Genomic DNA, 18,254 nt, shown 5'->3' on the forward strand with positions numbered 1-18,254 from the left:
CAAATTAAAAAAAAAGTTTTTACACTCTGCAGACCTCCCAAAAATGGCCTGTTCGAAAAAATGGGTCTGTTTTTAAAAAAAATAGGGCATGAATAGCATTTAGAAGGCTTGTAGAGTGCTCCTGGGGGGTGCCCCCCGTAAAAATGGCCCGTTTTTTATTCATTTCTGCCCTCCCCAGCCCCCAGGAGCACTCTGAAAGCCTCCTAAAGGCTATGCATGGCCATGTTGGTGAAGGGGTGGGGTTTCGGGAGGCAAAAAATGCAGTATTCAGTATATAAGATGCACCCAGATTTTCATCCTCTTTTTTGAGGGAAAAGGTGTGTCTTATACTCTGAAAAATACAGTAGTTTCTAAACTGTCGCATAAGAACTGCCTAAAAATTATCCATTGTGATTTATGGTATTTAGTTTATATTGAACAAGTGCACCAAGATATTAGTATCCTGCATTTTGACAAACTCTTTTAACTGTTTTGCAAACCACAAAAGGTTTTATCAACTAGAACCATTTTGCTTGATGTCAAAACAATTACTTCATATGATTTGTTTTCTTTAAACAGTTTTCTCTCTGTACAGAACTTGAATCACCGTGAATATGCTACCTTACCATTGTCTGAAATATCAAGGCTGGCAATGTTATGAATTTCTGCTATGCATCCTTCTAAAACCTGCGCACCAGCTGATCTTAGCTGGAGGAAAAAAGAAAATATTAGATAATTTAGCAGCTAAACAATGGGGAACAACTGGCGGAAATATTACAAATATGCTTCGGTAGTTCATATATCTATTAATTGTTAATATGTGGTTTAACCCATTTGACGTTAAATAAGGCACATATATTACAAATTATAAACACTGATTAAAAATTGTCCTCTTAAGTAATATCCTTTTTAAAGAAAGTTTACCACTGCTCTCAAAGATATTCCAATGGTCTCCTGATTTAAACAACATTCAGGTTTGTGTTTACATACCAATTCCCAAGGTTTTAAAATCTCTTTAATCAAGATTTAATTATACTCTACATGACTCTTGGCCACCAAGCTGCTGACTTGACACTTAGTCAATTGAAACAACAAAAAGAGAACAAGTAGAGCCATACAATATTGCAGTAAACTCTGAAGTGCACTTCACTTCACTGAAGAAAATAAAAGCCACTCTTGTATTAGGAAATATCAGTGTTCATGAGACCACCGTCAGAAGAACTGAGAACAACCATGGTGTGCGTGTGCATGGCAGGGTTGCAAGGAGAAAGCTAGTACTCTCCCAAAAGAACATTGCTGCCAGTCTACAGTTTGCAAAAGGCCATGTGAATAAGCCAGATGGCTATTGGAAGGATTTGGATGAATGAGACCAAAACAGAACTTTTGGCTTGAATATAAAGTGTTATGTTTGGCAAAAGGCAAACAATGCATTCCAGCATAATAACTTTGCCCCATCTATGAAACATGGTGATGGCAATTTCATGATTTGGGCTTGCTTTGCTGCCTCTGGACCAGGACAGCTTATCATCATTAACAGATGTATGAATTCTGAATTGTACCAGCAGATTCTATAGGAAAAAGTCAGGGAATCTAGGCAGGAATTGGAGTTCAAGAAAATGTGGGTCATGCAACAAGGCAGTGACCCAAAACACACAATCATACTACCAAATAATGGTTAGAGCAGGGGAAAGTTAATGCTTTAGAATGGCCAAGTCAAAGTCCTGATCTTAATCCCATAGAAATGTTGTGGAAGGACCTAAAGAAGGCACCACCAACTTCTCTGAGCTGAAGCTTCTCTGGAAGGAAGAATGTGCTAACATGCTGGTGTGTGGGCCTGATCAATAGTTATGGAAATGTTCCAGTTATGGCCAAAAAGGGCTATAGCAGTTACTGAAAGCAACGGTTCACATACTTTTGCCACACTCAAACATTAGCTTGTATAATTTTCCTCATTGAATAAATGAACAAGTGTAATGTTTCTGACTAATTTGGTTGGATTTTATTTACCAATCTTTAGGTGTTGTGTGTAGAAAGAAGATTTCTAGGGTATTTTATGTAGAAATATTGAAAATTCAATAATTTTTGATCACCACTGCACTCTTTAACTCCCCAGCTGTTTCCCATTTCTCTGATCTTGAAAAAACTATGAAGGGTTAGATATGATAAGTACTTGGATGAGAGATCACAGGAAATCTAAGGGCTGCTGATTAAATAAATAAGGTGCCAATGCATAGTTAGATTAAGATAGTATCTTCTACCTAGAAAGGGCAGGATGAAGATTGAGAACAACCAATCCCAAATGTCACTCTTTCATAATTTAGATTAACAAAAGTTGTTGCAGATTCTTTGGAATTATAATGATGTTTTCTACAAAAAATTAATTCCATTTTGGAATATTAAACAATGAAAGCCTGTCATTTTAAAATAAATAAAACTGTACATGTGCATTTGGGAATTTCCAGCCTAGTAGGGACAAAGGCAGTTTAAAAATTGCTATATTTTCCAGTTTTATCACAGGAAATAGCTGGCAGTAAGTATAACTATTGTTTTGACCATAACTGTTTTTTGACCATTTCACTCTAAACCTGTTATGCTGTGGTCAAATATCAGCATCCAGATATTTATCAGCTAAAGGCATGGAAGAAAAACTGTGCAATGGATAGGCAGGAAGTGTGATGCTTAAGGGTAAATCATTAAGAGGCTGCTAGTTAAGCCATGATGTGTACTTACACAGTGACCAAGCTAATGGAAGCAGAAAGAAAGAAAAGAAAAATGTTAGCCCTGAGCAACTAAAATATTTTATATATTAAAATCAACACTATACAAAGGAATGAAGCTTTGGTTCAGAGTTAGTATGCTAGATGTTTGTTGCTGGATATATTTGAGATGATTTTGTTTGCACATTTCAGTGATGAAATCTTGAGAGTCTGGACAGAGAAGTCTGAGCCGCTGTGCTTTCTGTTTGATATGCATGCAATCCTCGATAAGGAATGGATTCTTATCAATAAATAAGTGTATTTTGTCACTTTATCTGAAGAAACTAACTGCATCTGTGATAAAAAGTAAGGTTTCAGAATAGCCTAAAAAGACTTTACACTTAAAAATACAAGAAACACAACAGATTTATGTTGGCCAATAATTGCAAGAAAATTTTTGATTTCAAACAAAACACAGAACGTTTTAAGTTTTAAACACCTAATTATTTTTTTAGTGCAGACTTACCTGTGGAATCAAAGTTCTCATCTGAATCTTTCCTATTCCAGAACAGAGTGCCATGTCTTGTTGCTGTTCATGCACGCACTTGTATCAAAGACACTCAGGTTTTGCAAATTCAATGTACTTTTAAAGACTACTTATTACTTTTTAAGCATGATGACATGTACAAAATATAAGAATCATATATCTAAGGAAGGCAATATTATTTTGACATGGATGGCATTTGTAAATGTTTCCTACCTCACAGTTACTCAGATCTAGAAACACCTCCTTCAAATTTTGATTACAAGCAAGACCAAGTAAGAGAGCTCTGAAAAATAAATTGGAATTATATGGAATACCGCTATACAGTTTACTGAATCAGCAAATCACAGAATTCATTTCAATTATATTGCTGTTCTTTAACAATGTAGTCATTTGGTGTATTAGCCCTTATTTGGACTCTGAAAGGGATGTGCTAGATAAATTATGCTTTTTCAGGACAAACAATACTATAGAGAGCTAGAGAGCTTCAAGTGCACAGAAGCTCCAGCTTCACTGTGCACACAAGGTTTCTTCTTTATTTTATGATTTGAAAATTGAGGAGCATACTAAGCAAAGTCTCACATGTGATAAACAAATGTTATGAAAACATCATTCTGCAATGTCTCTAATCTTCTAAATAATGCCAAAACATTTTGATATTAATTTTATCAAAGTGTATTACACTTAAACTGTTAAGTACAAAAATATCCAAATTCTTCTAAGCATCTTTCTAAGATGGAAAAATTGCTATAGTTTATAATTCATAAAGCAGAAATAAAAAGATAGGCATGTCAACCCCTAGCCCTGGACAACTAATAACGTGGCCCTACAAATCGTAATTTTTTAATATTATTATGTGATTTGTATACATTAAATATATTATATATTTTATAGGCAGCCCATGACAATATCTGTTTACCCAATGAAGCCTAGGCAACCCATATGATTGGACATCCATGTTGTAAAGTATTCCATAGGATTTTTTCAATCTGAATTAAAGTTTTTTTGCTAGACAAATGGTATAATGCAGGGGTGTCAAACTTGTGGCCCACAAGCCGGATGCGTCACATGCTGGCCACGCCCACCCTCAGTTTAGCGAAGGAGGAAAAGTTGTGATATGTCACGTGACAATGTGACACCACAAGTTTGACACCCCTGGAATAATGTATTAAGTTGTCATATTCAAGTCTAGATATAGGACTGCATAGATATTAACCCTTTCTCCTACACATGAGTGAAGATTGGACATCAAGTCAAGTCAAAGCAAATTCATACTGAATATTTCACTTCTGACATTTACTCCATGTGAGAGCCAAATAGCTATTCTTAAACTCACAAAACATATGGGTTGTTTACCTAACTACAGTAAAGTTTTCATAAAACATTTTCCCAATGAAATAAAACAAAGTCTTGAAAGAAAACATGCTTACTTACTTTAGAGGCTCAGGTGCAAGTTTAGTTCCTGAAAGATTGATTTGCATTAAAGCAAGTGAACTGCTGAAAAATTGCTTGAAGGATGGGGGCATTTCTTTGCTCTTTCTTTGAAGAAGATTTTAAAAAAACAACAGGTCATATTCCATAAGCTCAAAAGACCTTCAAAGCCAGCATAAGAATCCATAGTTGTATAGCAATTATACATAAGAGAAATTAAAGAGCTACATATATTTTATATGATTCTTGAATAACACTCATTAACCACTTTTAATAACAGTAGCAATAGCACTTAGACTTATATACAATACTGCTTCACAGCCCTCTCTAAGCAGTTTACAGAGACAACATATTGCCCTCAACAATCTGGGTCCTCATTTTACCGACCTCTGAAGGATGGAAGGCTGAGTCAATCTTGAGCCTGGTGAGATTCGAACTGCCAAATTGCAGTCAGATGGCAGTCAGCAAAAGTAGCCTGCACCACTATATTCTAAACACTGTGCCTCCATCGTTCTTACCTGGATCAATTATCATAGTTGAATGAATGAACTGAAAACAAACTTAAACTACAACTTTTCACAAAGCCTTTCGGCTCTTCACTATGTATAAACGCTGCATGACATGCTTGCCATATCAGTGTAAGAAATTAATATATCTGAAAAGATTCAAGTTGAGGAATTTCAACTAGGTAATATTAGCAGTATTGTTCATAGCACTGATGATGTTACCTAGTTTGATAAACATGTGCAAGAAAATCCAAACTCAGACAGCACTAAGAACTCCACATATAGCATCAAGTTCATACTGAAGCATAATATTTTGAATGCTGACCTGTGTGAAAAAATTGTCCTTGACAGATTTAGGATGGCAAGATGCTGAAGGCAGCCATGAAGAAGTGCTCCAAACAACTAAATTGGAAAGGAATAAATTAGTAAGTATGTACATAAAACAATTTGGAATATAAAAGTGGGGATTCTCTATAATAAATTAATAAATGTTACCATGTCTAATGCACACTCTGTATTTGATAAATCCAGATGAATTATGGCATTTGGCTGAGCCAAAAAATTACACAGGGACTAGATGTGTGAAAAAGAAAGAAATAAGTTTAGCTTTCTTATTATTGAACTTCTGTCTTAACTCCATGAACTCAAAATAGTAGATAAATAAAAAAAATTTTTTTAGCATTGACATTACAAAATGGCTTATTTTGGAAGATCAACAACCCTTCATGTTAAATAATCCACCCATCTTTATTTTCAGCTAACAATGATTTTTAATTTTTGATTTTAAAATTTTATGTAGCAATAGCAATAGCAGTTAGACTTATATACCGCTTCATAGGGCTTTCGGCTCTCTCTACAGAGTCAGCATATCGCCCCCACAGTCTGGGTCCTCATTTTACCCACCTCGGAAGGATGGAAGGCTGAGTCAACCTTGAGCCGGTGAGATTTGAACCGCCGAACTGCAGCTTAGCAGTCAGCTGAAATGGCTGCAGTACCACTCTAACCACTGCGCCCCCTGGACTCTTTTTAAGAGTATATTAGTATATTAAAATATTAGGCACCTTTCCCTTTTCATTTTTTGCCTTGTTTTTTTTTTAACTGAAGCAATAATGAAAGATACTGTATCATCCATCTTTCTGTCAAACAGCATAACATTCCCTTATCATTTAAAATCAAACATGTGCAAAAGCAAACAAGAGTGCCATTTATTTGCATCTGGAACAATTTTTTTTTTGGCTAGCATGCACTTTATGTCCTTCACCTAAGTGAAATAGAGCACTTTATCAAACTTGAAATGTCCATTCTTGGTAGAAATTCTGGAAATTGTAATTTCACCACAATTATTACAAAAATTAGATGGAAAAAGTCTTCCTATATAAAAAATTAAATTAGGACACCTACTGAAAGATCGTCACCTCGAAGAATATTTCCTGAGAGATCAAGGTGGGTGAGAGTGGTAGCTAACAGCTGGTTGGCACTCAGTGATTGTGAAAGGCTGTTCACCCCTGTAACAAAATGACCAAAATTGCTTCTTTGTCCAGTAATGAATTAGTGTATACACCACAAGCATAGTTTCTTTCCAAACTGTTTTTTTTTTGTTCTGCACCTCATCAAAAGAATTAAACATTTAAAACATCTACTTTTAGTCAAGCTATCCTGAGGCAGCTCCAAAATTATAATTAATAATATAATTCCCAATCTCCCACAGAAGAAAAATGATATCATACCTTAACAGAAACAAATTGTAGTTTGTATTTGTTTCTGCAGGCAAAGTATAGCTGTTTCACACAGGAATATATTAACAGTGCTTTGAGAAGCAATAATTTCTGTACAATCATCCCCTTTAAATCTCACATAAGTACAAATACAACCACAATTAGAGCCCCAAATTTCTGTTGCTAAGTGAAACATTTGTCTAGTGAGTTTTGCTCCATTTTACAACCTTGCTTGCCACAATTGTTAAGCGAATCACTGCAGTTGTTAATTTAGTAGCATGGTTTTTAAGTGAATCGGATTTCCCAATGACTTTCTCAGGTCACAAAAAAGGATCATATGGTCCTGCAACCGTCATAAATATGAATCAGTTGCCAAGCATCTGAATTTTGATCATATGATACAAGGATGCTGAAATGTTGTAAGTGTGAAAAACAGTCATGTCCCTTTTCCCAGCACCGTTGTAACATTGAACGGTTACTAAATGAATTGTTGTAAGTTGAGGACTACCAGTATTAATATCAACTGATTTTCAAAGTAAGTGTGAATCACAAATGGAGTTGGCAAACAATAATTAAAGGACAATGTGAAGACTGTAATTATTCAGGATCAATTACAATACAATAGGAATAACGTCTAGCTACTGAATTGATCTAGTCCGTCCCATTAGGCATCCAGGCTAAAGGTTACCAAACAGATTTGATGAGTAAGCAAAATCAATAAGAATAAAACTGAGAAAGGTATTTAGCAGAGAGAGCTAATCATACGGTTCATTAACTGTTTTTACATGTCACATTAAGGTGTGTCTACTTAACAATGGTTTATTGAATAGATTGGTTCATATGAAAGAAATCAATGTATGGCTTGTTATTATATGACAAATCATTAAATATTTCACAGAAGAGGTCTGTCTGGATAATTTGATATGGACATAAAGACATTGCAAATTAGAAAAAACCTCAGAGGTGAAAAAAGAAGATAAGCAAGATTCAATGGTAATTTTAATTTGTAATAATGGTAGCTAACTTGTAACTGTGAGTCTTCAATGAATTTATAGACGTGAATCCTCTTGCACCCATGTCCATTAAACTACTGGGAATGATCAGAGTAATGGTTTTAGAGGAAGCACAAATAATGTAGGGTGGATAAGTAAATACTGTGAACCTACAAATACCAATTCAAAGAACCAGAAGTATAGGCAAAAGGTCTGTGTGATTCATACACATAACTCATAACTCATTTTTCAGTTACCAGACTAGAAGTAGAGCTAGGACTACAGCAAAGATAATACTGCTACCCTGAAATTAATCAAAGACAAACAGTTGTAACAATGGTGTAGTTACTCTTCTCAAAAATGTTGCTAAGATCATACAGCATTCAGATGGAGGGAATTAAAAACTTAAAAGGTATTCCTCCTGTCTGGGAAATTCTGAATAGAGCAACAGATGGACCCCATTTGTGAGCTAAGTCACCTGTATGTAAATAACAGTGCTTATTTACCTCTTGGCTACCTGCGTGGCTTAAAAGATCCTAACAAATGTGTCCTCTTATTCTCAAGTGCTTGAAAAAATAAATTAGCTGATTTTTCACATAGAAAATACATATGTGATAATGTTAGTTAGCACAACTGAAATCCAGGCCACAGCTTAATAACAATGGCCTGCCAGAGATTGGAGGATCTGGTGGTGTTAATATGATGATAAATTTAGTGTGCAGTGTCCTGATGTATGTAGTGAGTTCAGGTGTTGGAAATGGCAAGGAGTGAGCTATGTACTGGAGTCACCATCAATGTTCCTTCTAAGCTGAGCGGCTGCGAGGCCGCGCACATGGCAACAAAACACCACGCAGCAGTTTCCAACTGCCGCGCAGTGGTTTTTGTGAGACGCCTTCCGAGAGAGAGAGAGGGGGGAGAGAGAGAAGAGAGGGAGGGAGGGAGGGAGAGAGAGAGAGAGAGAGAGAGAGAGAGAGTATCCCTCCTTCCTTCAGCCCAACACTCTCGCTGACATCCCGGCCAGATGAGAGGGACTGCAGAGGACCTCCTCGAGTCTAGGGCAGTGAGTCATTCGATGGGAAAGTTGCCTCTTGGAAGGAATGACCCGGCTTGGCTCCCGCTTCGTTTCTCCTGCCTCGTCTCTCCTGCCTCTTCGCTTCTCCATTCGGTTGTTGGGAAAGCGGGAGCCAAGCCGGGTCATTCCTTCCAAGAAGAAAGAGAGAGAGAAAGAAAGAGAGAGAGAAAGAAAGAGAGAGAGGGAGAGGGAGAGAGAGAGTGTTAGTTGGTGGGCAGACTTAGCACTTTGGTGGGCAGACTTAGCACTTTGTTAAGTTTGTTTCTCTCTGTGTTGTGTATATATACATGTCTCCATGGGTGCAATTGTGCAAGCATTTTTTTCCTCTTTAAAAGAATTTTTGGATTTCTCCTCACCAAACCTTTAAGACTGAAAGAGTTAGAGTTGAAATATAAAGAGATTGTCAATCGTCATACTGTTAGATTGATAGACAATTCTTGACTATCTTGATTATATCCTCCTTAGAAAGAATATGCTACTGTATGGTTGAGAAAAAGATCAAACTTCATTCCATGGAAACCCAACAAAGTTCATAGGGAGGGTTTCTTTCTACGATGGGCTTCTTGGGTCAACAGTGAATATCAGTTATCAAAAATGTAGGTAGAAAATTAAGCAGGCAATAGGTAATTACAAAAAGGGAAGCCAACTTTCTGAATTCTGTTTCTTTGCACTTAGTGACTTATAAATAGACTAATGTTCTGAAAACCTGACCTAAATTACTATATATTTTAAATAGCTGTAAAGCTATGCTGAAAAAGTTGTTCTCAAGGTATTGTGATAAATTCAATAAAAAGAAGGGAATTCTTGATGAACTTAAGGAGAAATTAGAGTATTGGATAGTAAATGGACAAATAAAATTACCAATCAAAGAGAATGTTTGCACCTCAGGGTTGAAATGAGATGTTCTCTCTTACTCTTTCCTCTTTCTCTCTTCTCTCTCATCCTCTTTCTCTTTGTCTCTCTTCTCTTTCTCTCTCCTTCTTTTCCATTCTTCTGTCACTTTCTCTCTCCTTCTCCCTTCTCTCTCCTCTTTGTCTCTTTCTGTCTCTCTCACCCTCTTTCCCTTTGTCTCTCCTTCTCTCGCCTTCTTTCCTACTCTTCTGTCACTTTCTCTCTCCTTCTCTGTCTCTTTCTGTCTCTCTTCCCTCTTTTCTTCCTCTCCCCCACTCTTTTATCACTTTCTCTCTTCCGCCCAACCTGTCCCCATACTTATCTTCGACTGAGATCATGTTTGCAATAATTTACCTTCTTTACTAAATAGGTGCAGTTCCCTTACCGGATCCCTCGCTCACTCAAATACACACACACGCACAAAACCATTTTTCTCCATTCCAATTTGGATCCTATAAATCAATTGCTCTGTGAAACATCTATGAAAAAAATTCAGGTGCTCAGGCATGAAAATGTAATGCTCAAACACTATACTTTTCCGCACACACTGAAAAAAAATTAGAGGGAACATTGGTCAAGTTATTACTGCTACGGAAGAAGCAAATTATGACATTGATATCAAGATTATACAACACGCTCAGCATTCAAGCATATCAAGTAGAAGGAGTGAAAATGTGTTGCAGCTAATTCAGTTCAAGCTTATTATTTATCTTACCAGTGGAAAACTATGAAACGAATAAATATTCAGATAATAGAGCTTAAAAAGAAATATATTTCATTATAATTAAGATAATTGTTATATACCTTTAGGTGATAATGAGGTTTTAGATAAATTTAAATGCATCAGCCCCTTTGGTAGTTTGGCAAACTGAATACTTAATGAAGATACTCCTGTAAAAGAATAAAAATGAGGCCCACATCAATAGTGAAAATGTATTTGCAGAGTAATCACTTTTTACTTTATTTAGTTTTGTTTTAACTATCAAGTTTAGAAACTCCTCATCGCCCTCATAGTGGGATTCTGGGTGGTATACAAGTAAAATATAAAAATATAAAAACTGTATATAAAACAATTATATAAGGATTGGAGACTGTATCACAACACCCATTTTGTGTATATTGTGATACAGTCCATCTATTCGCATAGATATTCATGTCCCAACTAGTTATTAAGCATCACCTGTCAACAACTAATATAAGCAATTATAGATATATGAAAGAGGAAAAATTCTTCACTAACAATTGTAGGTGTTTACAATGCAATAATAGAATCCATAATATTGTTTGATTTCAAGAAAAACTGAAAGAAATATACCAATCCTCTTATTGGGCTTGTATTATGAGCAGGAAAGTGTTACAGTACCTCTGTCCTCTAGAGGGTTGTTAGCGAGATTAATTGTATGAAGTCCTGAGGTGGGATTGTGGGATAGAGCATTGGCCAGCTTCTGTGCAAAATCTCTAAGAAACAAAGAAAACCACAAAAAATTGTACTTTATTTTGCATTGCATCGTTATACCATTTTCATAAGTTTAATATGAACTGATTATAGGTTACACTGAATTAAGGAGCCTATTTAGAATATTACACTCAAGTACATGGGTTGTCACATATATTGTGTTAGTTGCAACAATTTATTTATATGTGGCATGCTACACTAGGTATACAGAGAAGCAAATGTACATTGGGCAGGAAAGATGCCATGTTTTAATATCCTGTTTTCTACCATTTTTGATGAAGTAATAAACATTAGAATTATACAGCAGTTTGGAAATAATTCACACCCAGTATTTCATGTGATTCCAGAACAAGATGCAGCTGCTTTGAAGACTTGGAGCCAGTTGCAGGCATGATATTTTTATTTTCTCTATGCTGCCTAATGGCAAATCAAAATATATTCATACATATCAGCAAAGTTGCTCAACATCAGATGGATTCTCCAAAGGAATAGCTCACTTGTCTTAGATTGCATTTGTCCATTAATTTTTATTAAGATTGCTAAACTCATTTACAGACATATGCACTTATATGAATGTTGTATGTTTTTAAGCTATGTTGCAAAGACATTTAATAATTATGATATAATCTTGATTTCATATAGTAATTGCTTTAAGTTAAAACTATATGTGGGGAGGGGTCCAGTGGTGGGTTGCAGGCGGTACGCCCCAATACAGGCGTATCGGAGCCTGCCTGGAGCACCGGATACCGTTCCGTTGCTCTGGAGGGCCCACCTGCTCACCCTCGCTCCTTATCTGTGCTTTAAGCATTTGGCACTTCCGCGCATGTGCATGGCGCATACGGCCCCTGCGTGATGCTCCGCTGAGCAACTGGAGCATTGCGGAGGTTTGAGGAAGTATTGCAAGTACGTACGATGCATGTGTGTGTGTGCGAGCATGTGGGTGACGTCGGGGCCATTCCAACCGTACCAGTTGGAACGGAATCCGGAACCCACCACTGGAGGGGTCCCTTGGTGCTCTCTGAGCTTTGTTGTTTTCTTGCAGATTTCATTACCCAAACTAAGCACCAAGGACCCCCTCATTTCAATTCTGAGCTACAAATATTCTTCTTTATGAATTTACTCCTCCCTACCAAGCCCATAAGGGTGAGCCATTCCATTAGAGATTTATTTTTTTTAAAGCAAATCCTATATACATTTCTAGTATGAATAAACCAAAAGGGTAACCCAGGAAACTGTAACTAGTAGTAATGCTAATGTTACATTTGCATACAAGATTTGTGAAAAATAAACCTCAGATAGTTTGCAATTATAACAAAGCTCTCCACAGTACAAATATGCAATAGGTAAATATGCCAAGTCAGTTTAATGTTGTTAACCTCCAATAAATATAATACAACACTGCAGCTTTAGACTTGCAGTTTCCTCTGTTGTTATTGGGCTTTATTAAAAATGTTAGTGTTGGTTAATTAAAAATAATGACTTACGTCCTAAGACCAGCATTTTCTAGTACTAGCTCTTCCAATCTATTGGATCTGCTCACAACTCTTAGGATCTGCTCACAAACATCAGTGGACTGTCATAAGAACAATGATGCAATATTAAGAATCAAAGGAAACAAGAAGTTGAGAGGCTGGTGAGGTGGTACCTCTTTTTGTACCACTCTGAATAATATAAAAAGTCTCAATAGTGGTGCAAAAAATCCATAGCATGAATTACAGATAATTACAGACAATGAATTCATTCATGTTAATGCAGTGATCTAGTTACAACACTCTACAAATTCCATTTGGTGCCACAAAGAACCAAGTTTTGTCAGCAATGATGTAGTCCATATGAGGTAAAGATATCACACATATTTTTTCTACAACAGATTAATAACAAGAAATGTTGGCAAGTTCATGAAGAGAGAAATGTTGGCAAGTTCATGAAGAGCTCAGTAAACTTACTGATATACTGTTTCTTCTTATTCATATTAGAACAATGATCCTAACCAGTCGTAATGAAAGTTCTTATGTCCATTAGAAAACAAATATAAGCCCAGCTGTATTTTAATGTATTTAGACTTCTAGTCCTTTAGTTTGATTTTGGACTATGTAGTCCATAATGCATCTAAAATTTAGTAAAGCTTAATCTTCTGCAAATATTTTCCAACTTTATGATACTATCTATATAAAACTGCTCTATTCAAAATTAAAAATGAACAAATGCAGGCAGAAACATGCACAAAATGTTTTCTGAACTACTTCTATAGCTTCTAAGAATGCTAAATAATTAAGACAATGCAGAAACTGGAACACTTTTTCCCCAGTGTTACAAAGTTATATTTGTGAGTAGTGGCTTGAAGAATCCTACTGGAGGCTTACTTAAGAGTCCAAATAAAAATACAAATTATTCTGCTGATTCTGTTCCTTCCATTTTAAATATACACACATACTTGTAAAATATAACTGTTAGCTCAATCTAAACAAAATAAGTTCACTATAAACATTTCGGTGACACCTTAAAACAACAGTATACTTTGCTATAACTTGCTTTTTCGAACACATGTATTTTTTGAATTTTTCTAGACTAGAAGGCCAATTTCCTTCTAAAAGGCTGTGTAATTTCCAGACTGTTTAAACAAGGAATATTCCACTTCATCTTCTGAAATATTTGATAAGATTAAATGCTTTCCAGTAATGTTTGCAGAACTTAGTTAATTTAATTGCAGCAGAATTATTTCTCAAACAGATCTGCTTACATTTTGTTCTTTTATTAGGACTATAGTGTTTTAAGAATTCTGGATTGATCTTTTTTGGTATCTTTAAAATGTCAAAATACAAATAAGCAAACAAAAATGATATTTCTCACTCTCAGCTCTCTTCCCTCCTATTCAATGTCTACATGAAATCACTGAGTAGAGTCATTTGCCAGTTTGTGTGTAACATCAGTATATTAATAATAATGGATAAAGTAAAGCCAAACTGCTCGCTGGAAGTATTAATAACATATCTTAAACTAAAATACTCAAGTAATGATAAGCAACTGCCATTGATTGTGATCTTTGGGGAAAAGGGGGCCAATAAAAGGCATAGTGGCTAGATATCATGAGATACTATTTGATGATACAAGAATAGGTTTAGGAGAAGAAGAAAAGAAGCAGTTTTCTGACAGATAATCCTGGTGCAATTGCGTCTATCAAGGGGTGGTTCCGGCAGGCACTACTGCCGATTTGCTCATGTGCGCGTTGTGCATGCACGCTTGATGCACAGTGCAATTAAAATTGTTCTGTGCATGTGCAGAACTGAAATACAAGATGGCGTCGCCTGGGGAACTGGTTCAGGGGGGTGGCGGTGGCAGGCTGGGTCGATGCCGGTTCCAGCGACCCAGGTTGCCTAACCATTACCATTTCAGCCAAACCGGTCCAAACTGGTAGGAACCCACCACTGTGTCTATCATAGACCTGGGTATTTTATTGCCTGCAGGCCATTTTCAGCCTTTGGCTGTTTCTGTCCAGCCTGCATGAAATTAATTGGAAATTAGAAATCAAATGTAACTAAATGAGCTGCAGGGAACAGGAGAAGAAGTCGAATTGGGTCCAGCTCATGTGCTCTTTCACGGCTGTGGACGGGCGAGGAGAGAAAGCGCTCAACCCTTGCATGAAGCTACCTGAGGAGTTGAGGTAACGGAGTTTGAGAACATCAAATCAGGTTACACTGGTTCAGCCTGTCACAACAATCCCAGTTTCTCAGGTAGCCACTTGGGATACTTAATTGTCCACCCACAATCTATCAGGTCATGAAATGTCAGAACACTTGAACAACTACTCTTCTAAAATAATTATATATTCTACACAACATGTTTCCACCAAACAATCAAGTTACAGTCATTCTGCATCCTAATACTTACTAACTTTAGATCCTTAGAGGAAAGCTTTGTAAACCACTGATTGTATTCCAGGGCAGCAACTATTGGTATTAAATCTCTAAGGAAAGAAAAAAAAATCATATATTGAACAAAAATTTCTAGAATTTTTAGGAGGTTGTAGGAACTTTTTTATTATCATTTTTCTCTCGCATTAACTCTTGAACCATAAGATGACCTGAGTTTCAACATTTCATTCTTCACCAAAATAAATGCCTGATTAAGATTTCAGCAACCAAATTACAATTTTTAAATTTTAATTTTTAATTTTTAAATTTCATTTAATCTCATATATAGAGTTTTTAAATCTAATAAACTGTTCCTTTTATAAATTCTTCATTCAATTAGATTGAACACTTAACATATGTTAAATGTTTCTGTGCTGACCACAATAAAGCAATGATTGATTTCAAAGTTACTTTTTCATCACCATCGTTAACTGCAAATGTCACTAAACAAGGCAGTCACTAATTAACTATCTGTAATGTGTTTTAAAATTTCACTAACTCCTTTGAACAAGAAGCTATTTTTCTGACTATGTGAAAATCTCAGGGAGTTCAAACTCATTTCCAACACAATTTTAAGTATTTAATTTCAATGAGCCCCATTCTAAGGTAAAGGTAAAGTTTCCCCTCGCACATATGTGCTAGCCGTTCCCAACTCTAGAGGTGGTGCTCATCTCCATTTCAAAGCCAAAGAGCCAGCGCTGTCCAAAGTCATCTCCATGGTCATGTGGCCGGCATGACTAAACGCCAAAGGCACACAGAACACTGTTATACCTTCCCACCAAAGGTGGTTCCTATTTTTCTACTTGCATTTTACATGCTTTCAAACTGCTAAGTTGGTAGAAGCTGGGACAAGTAACGGGAGCTCTGTTACATGGCACTAAGCATTAGAACTGCCAAACTGCTGACCTTCTGATCAACAAGCTCAGTGTCTTAGCCACTGAGCCCTGAGCCCCTTTCTAGTACAATATTAGTTCTGACTGATAAAATACATATGTATTTTACATATGAACCAATAGTTCACAATTAGTAAAGATAGTCAGGAACCACATTGGAAGCTTTTAAGCTCTTCTTTAAGTCAGCTGTTTGAATCAAGGAGCAACTCCAGCACCAATTAGAAGGAACACTGCTCATCCAATGTATGAATGAAAGTATTTTCTACTCATGTATATCTCATCTTGTAATTGCAAAGTAATGAAAACCTGGAGAAAGATGAGCCCTTCACAGCTGTTATAATCCTGCTGAACAAAAGGTTCTTCTGTAAGTATTCAATGAGATCAAAAGATTATTACTGGACAGATAATCTTCACATTAGATGACTAGCATACACTTTCATTTATCCAGGCTCTTCGTATTTACCTGTGGTCAAGATGACTAAAGTCTTGCAAATTTAATTCCCTGGTATCTTGAGTCAGATAAATGGTATCAACATCCTAGATAGATAAAAAAGATAGATTAAAAATACATTTTAGAGAAAAAAACTATTTAATTTCTTAGCACAAAATTGCTTATATAATTAATAGGCTCTAGTTAAGGACTTTTTTTATTTCTTTTTGCCTCAGTGGCTGGTAGTAAGTTTCCCCAATCTTATTTCTATACTTACCCACTGCACTTCTTCCCTATATGGAGAGCCCAGCCAGTCACAAACGCATGCATACATTTGAGAAAAACCACCTAAAAAGAAACAAAAAAAGAACACTAACCATTTATCACTGTGGGGAATAATTCTTAAAAGCTGATAACATATATCCTGATGATAAGCTGATTTTATCTCTCTCTTTGGCACGTACACTGTCCTCAAGCACAATATGCAACTAACTGAACCTACAGCACATTCCTCTATAATATACAGCAAGGCAGGATACGGCATAAAAATAGCATCTTCCCACACTGCTCAAAATGACTCTTCATTCTAACTACACCTTAGGACTATTTATATCTTTCCCCAAAAGCAAACTCTACATCAGAAATAGAACTAAGCTTCCGTGTACTGGTGATGCCAGAAACTCTGTATTTCAGCTGAAAAAGCACACACACTCACCACATGGGCCTAATTCTCCTACAGTTTGACTGTCCCATAGAGTCTGCAGATTCGCCAGCCTGTCTGGGGGCTCCATAATTACTTTCTTCATTATTCTCCTAGAAGCCAGAAGTAAATGCACACATGAATTAGAACTCATCAAAATGTAGTTTGCTATTTCATATTTATGTACTTGAACTGCAAGTTTCTACCGGGATTGTGTCCCACACCTCAAATTTGAAGGAATTATCCCTTAGCTAATATTGAAATTCTGTTAGATTTAAGAACTAACTCAACTCTATGTATTTTATCCTTCTAAATCTCAAAGCACTCTGCAAAGCTACTTTGCAATCTCTGTGATCTCATCTCTATAACATTTGCAATTATCATACTATATGGTTACATCTGATTCTTTAAAAAAGCTATTTGACATTTTTTATTTTCTGGCTATGATAAAATGAAACATCTAGTAATTAAGATTACACATAACGAACTCTTAAAATCTTCACTGAAATGGCATTGATATTTTTGAAAACTCAAAATATCTAAACTCTTAAGATCACTACCAGAAGCTGCAAAAGAAGGTATTGTACTGATATCCTACAAAATAGCAGCAACTATAATAGCTGGATAACTGGAGAATGTCAGTGGTTCCCTGGATAGATATTATCTCCCACTCCCAATATTAAGTCTATTAGGTTTTCATAAGGATTGTGTAGTGCTTTGGATTTGAAAGGGAAAAAATGCTTTGAATTGTACATAGTACTTGCCACTACTCGTTTAAAGCAAACACCCTTTTTTCTGGAAAAAAAAAATGCTGCACTTATGGAGGAAAATGACCATTGGCTTACATGAAGGATCATTTTCAGTACGCTGCGAGGAGAGTCCAAGCATGGGTTAAACTCAGCCAATCTACCCAGGACTGAACTGAAACTTTAGCCACGCCTCTGGTGTTGCCTTGACTTGCCAGATTTTCAATGAAGGCGTGGAACTGTGTGCATTGATAAGAAGTCCAAGATAATCCATAAACAACAGGTCCGAATA

At 36.2% G+C, this 18,254-nt stretch overlaps 1 protein-coding gene across 2 annotated transcripts in view; it reads right to left on the reverse strand.

Moving 5' to 3' along the window:
* CARMIL1 (capping protein regulator and myosin 1 linker 1) overlaps positions 1-18,254 on the reverse strand; it is a 130,332-nt gene that overhangs the window by 48,928 nt on the left and 63,150 nt on the right. For both annotated transcript variants that reach the window (XM_087707362.1, XM_087707363.1), the window contains 13 exons: positions 17,232-17,329; positions 16,794-16,864; positions 16,550-16,623; positions 15,171-15,246; positions 12,767-12,855; positions 11,190-11,284; positions 10,631-10,717; positions 6,558-6,661; positions 5,652-5,729; positions 5,482-5,558; positions 4,654-4,758; positions 3,436-3,505; positions 606-687 (listed from right to left, as the gene is read on the reverse strand). In XM_087707362.1, the coding sequence (XP_087563488.1) occupies positions 606-687; positions 3,436-3,505; positions 4,654-4,758; positions 5,482-5,558; positions 5,652-5,729; positions 6,558-6,661; positions 10,631-10,717; positions 11,190-11,284; positions 12,767-12,855; positions 15,171-15,246; positions 16,550-16,623; positions 16,794-16,864; positions 17,232-17,329 (1,106 nt within the window). The remainder of the gene's footprint in view (positions 1-605; positions 688-3,435; positions 3,506-4,653; positions 4,759-5,481; positions 5,559-5,651; positions 5,730-6,557; positions 6,662-10,630; positions 10,718-11,189; positions 11,285-12,766; positions 12,856-15,170; positions 15,247-16,549; positions 16,624-16,793; positions 16,865-17,231; positions 17,330-18,254) is intronic.

Source organism: Thamnophis sirtalis, unplaced genomic scaffold, assembly GCF_051295495.1.
Source record: "Thamnophis sirtalis isolate CommonGarterSnake01/CBP01778 unplaced genomic scaffold, rThaSir2_p1.2 scaffold_2, whole genome shotgun sequence".
NCBI classification, from domain to species: Eukaryota; Metazoa; Chordata; class Lepidosauria; order Squamata; family Natricidae; genus Thamnophis; species Thamnophis sirtalis.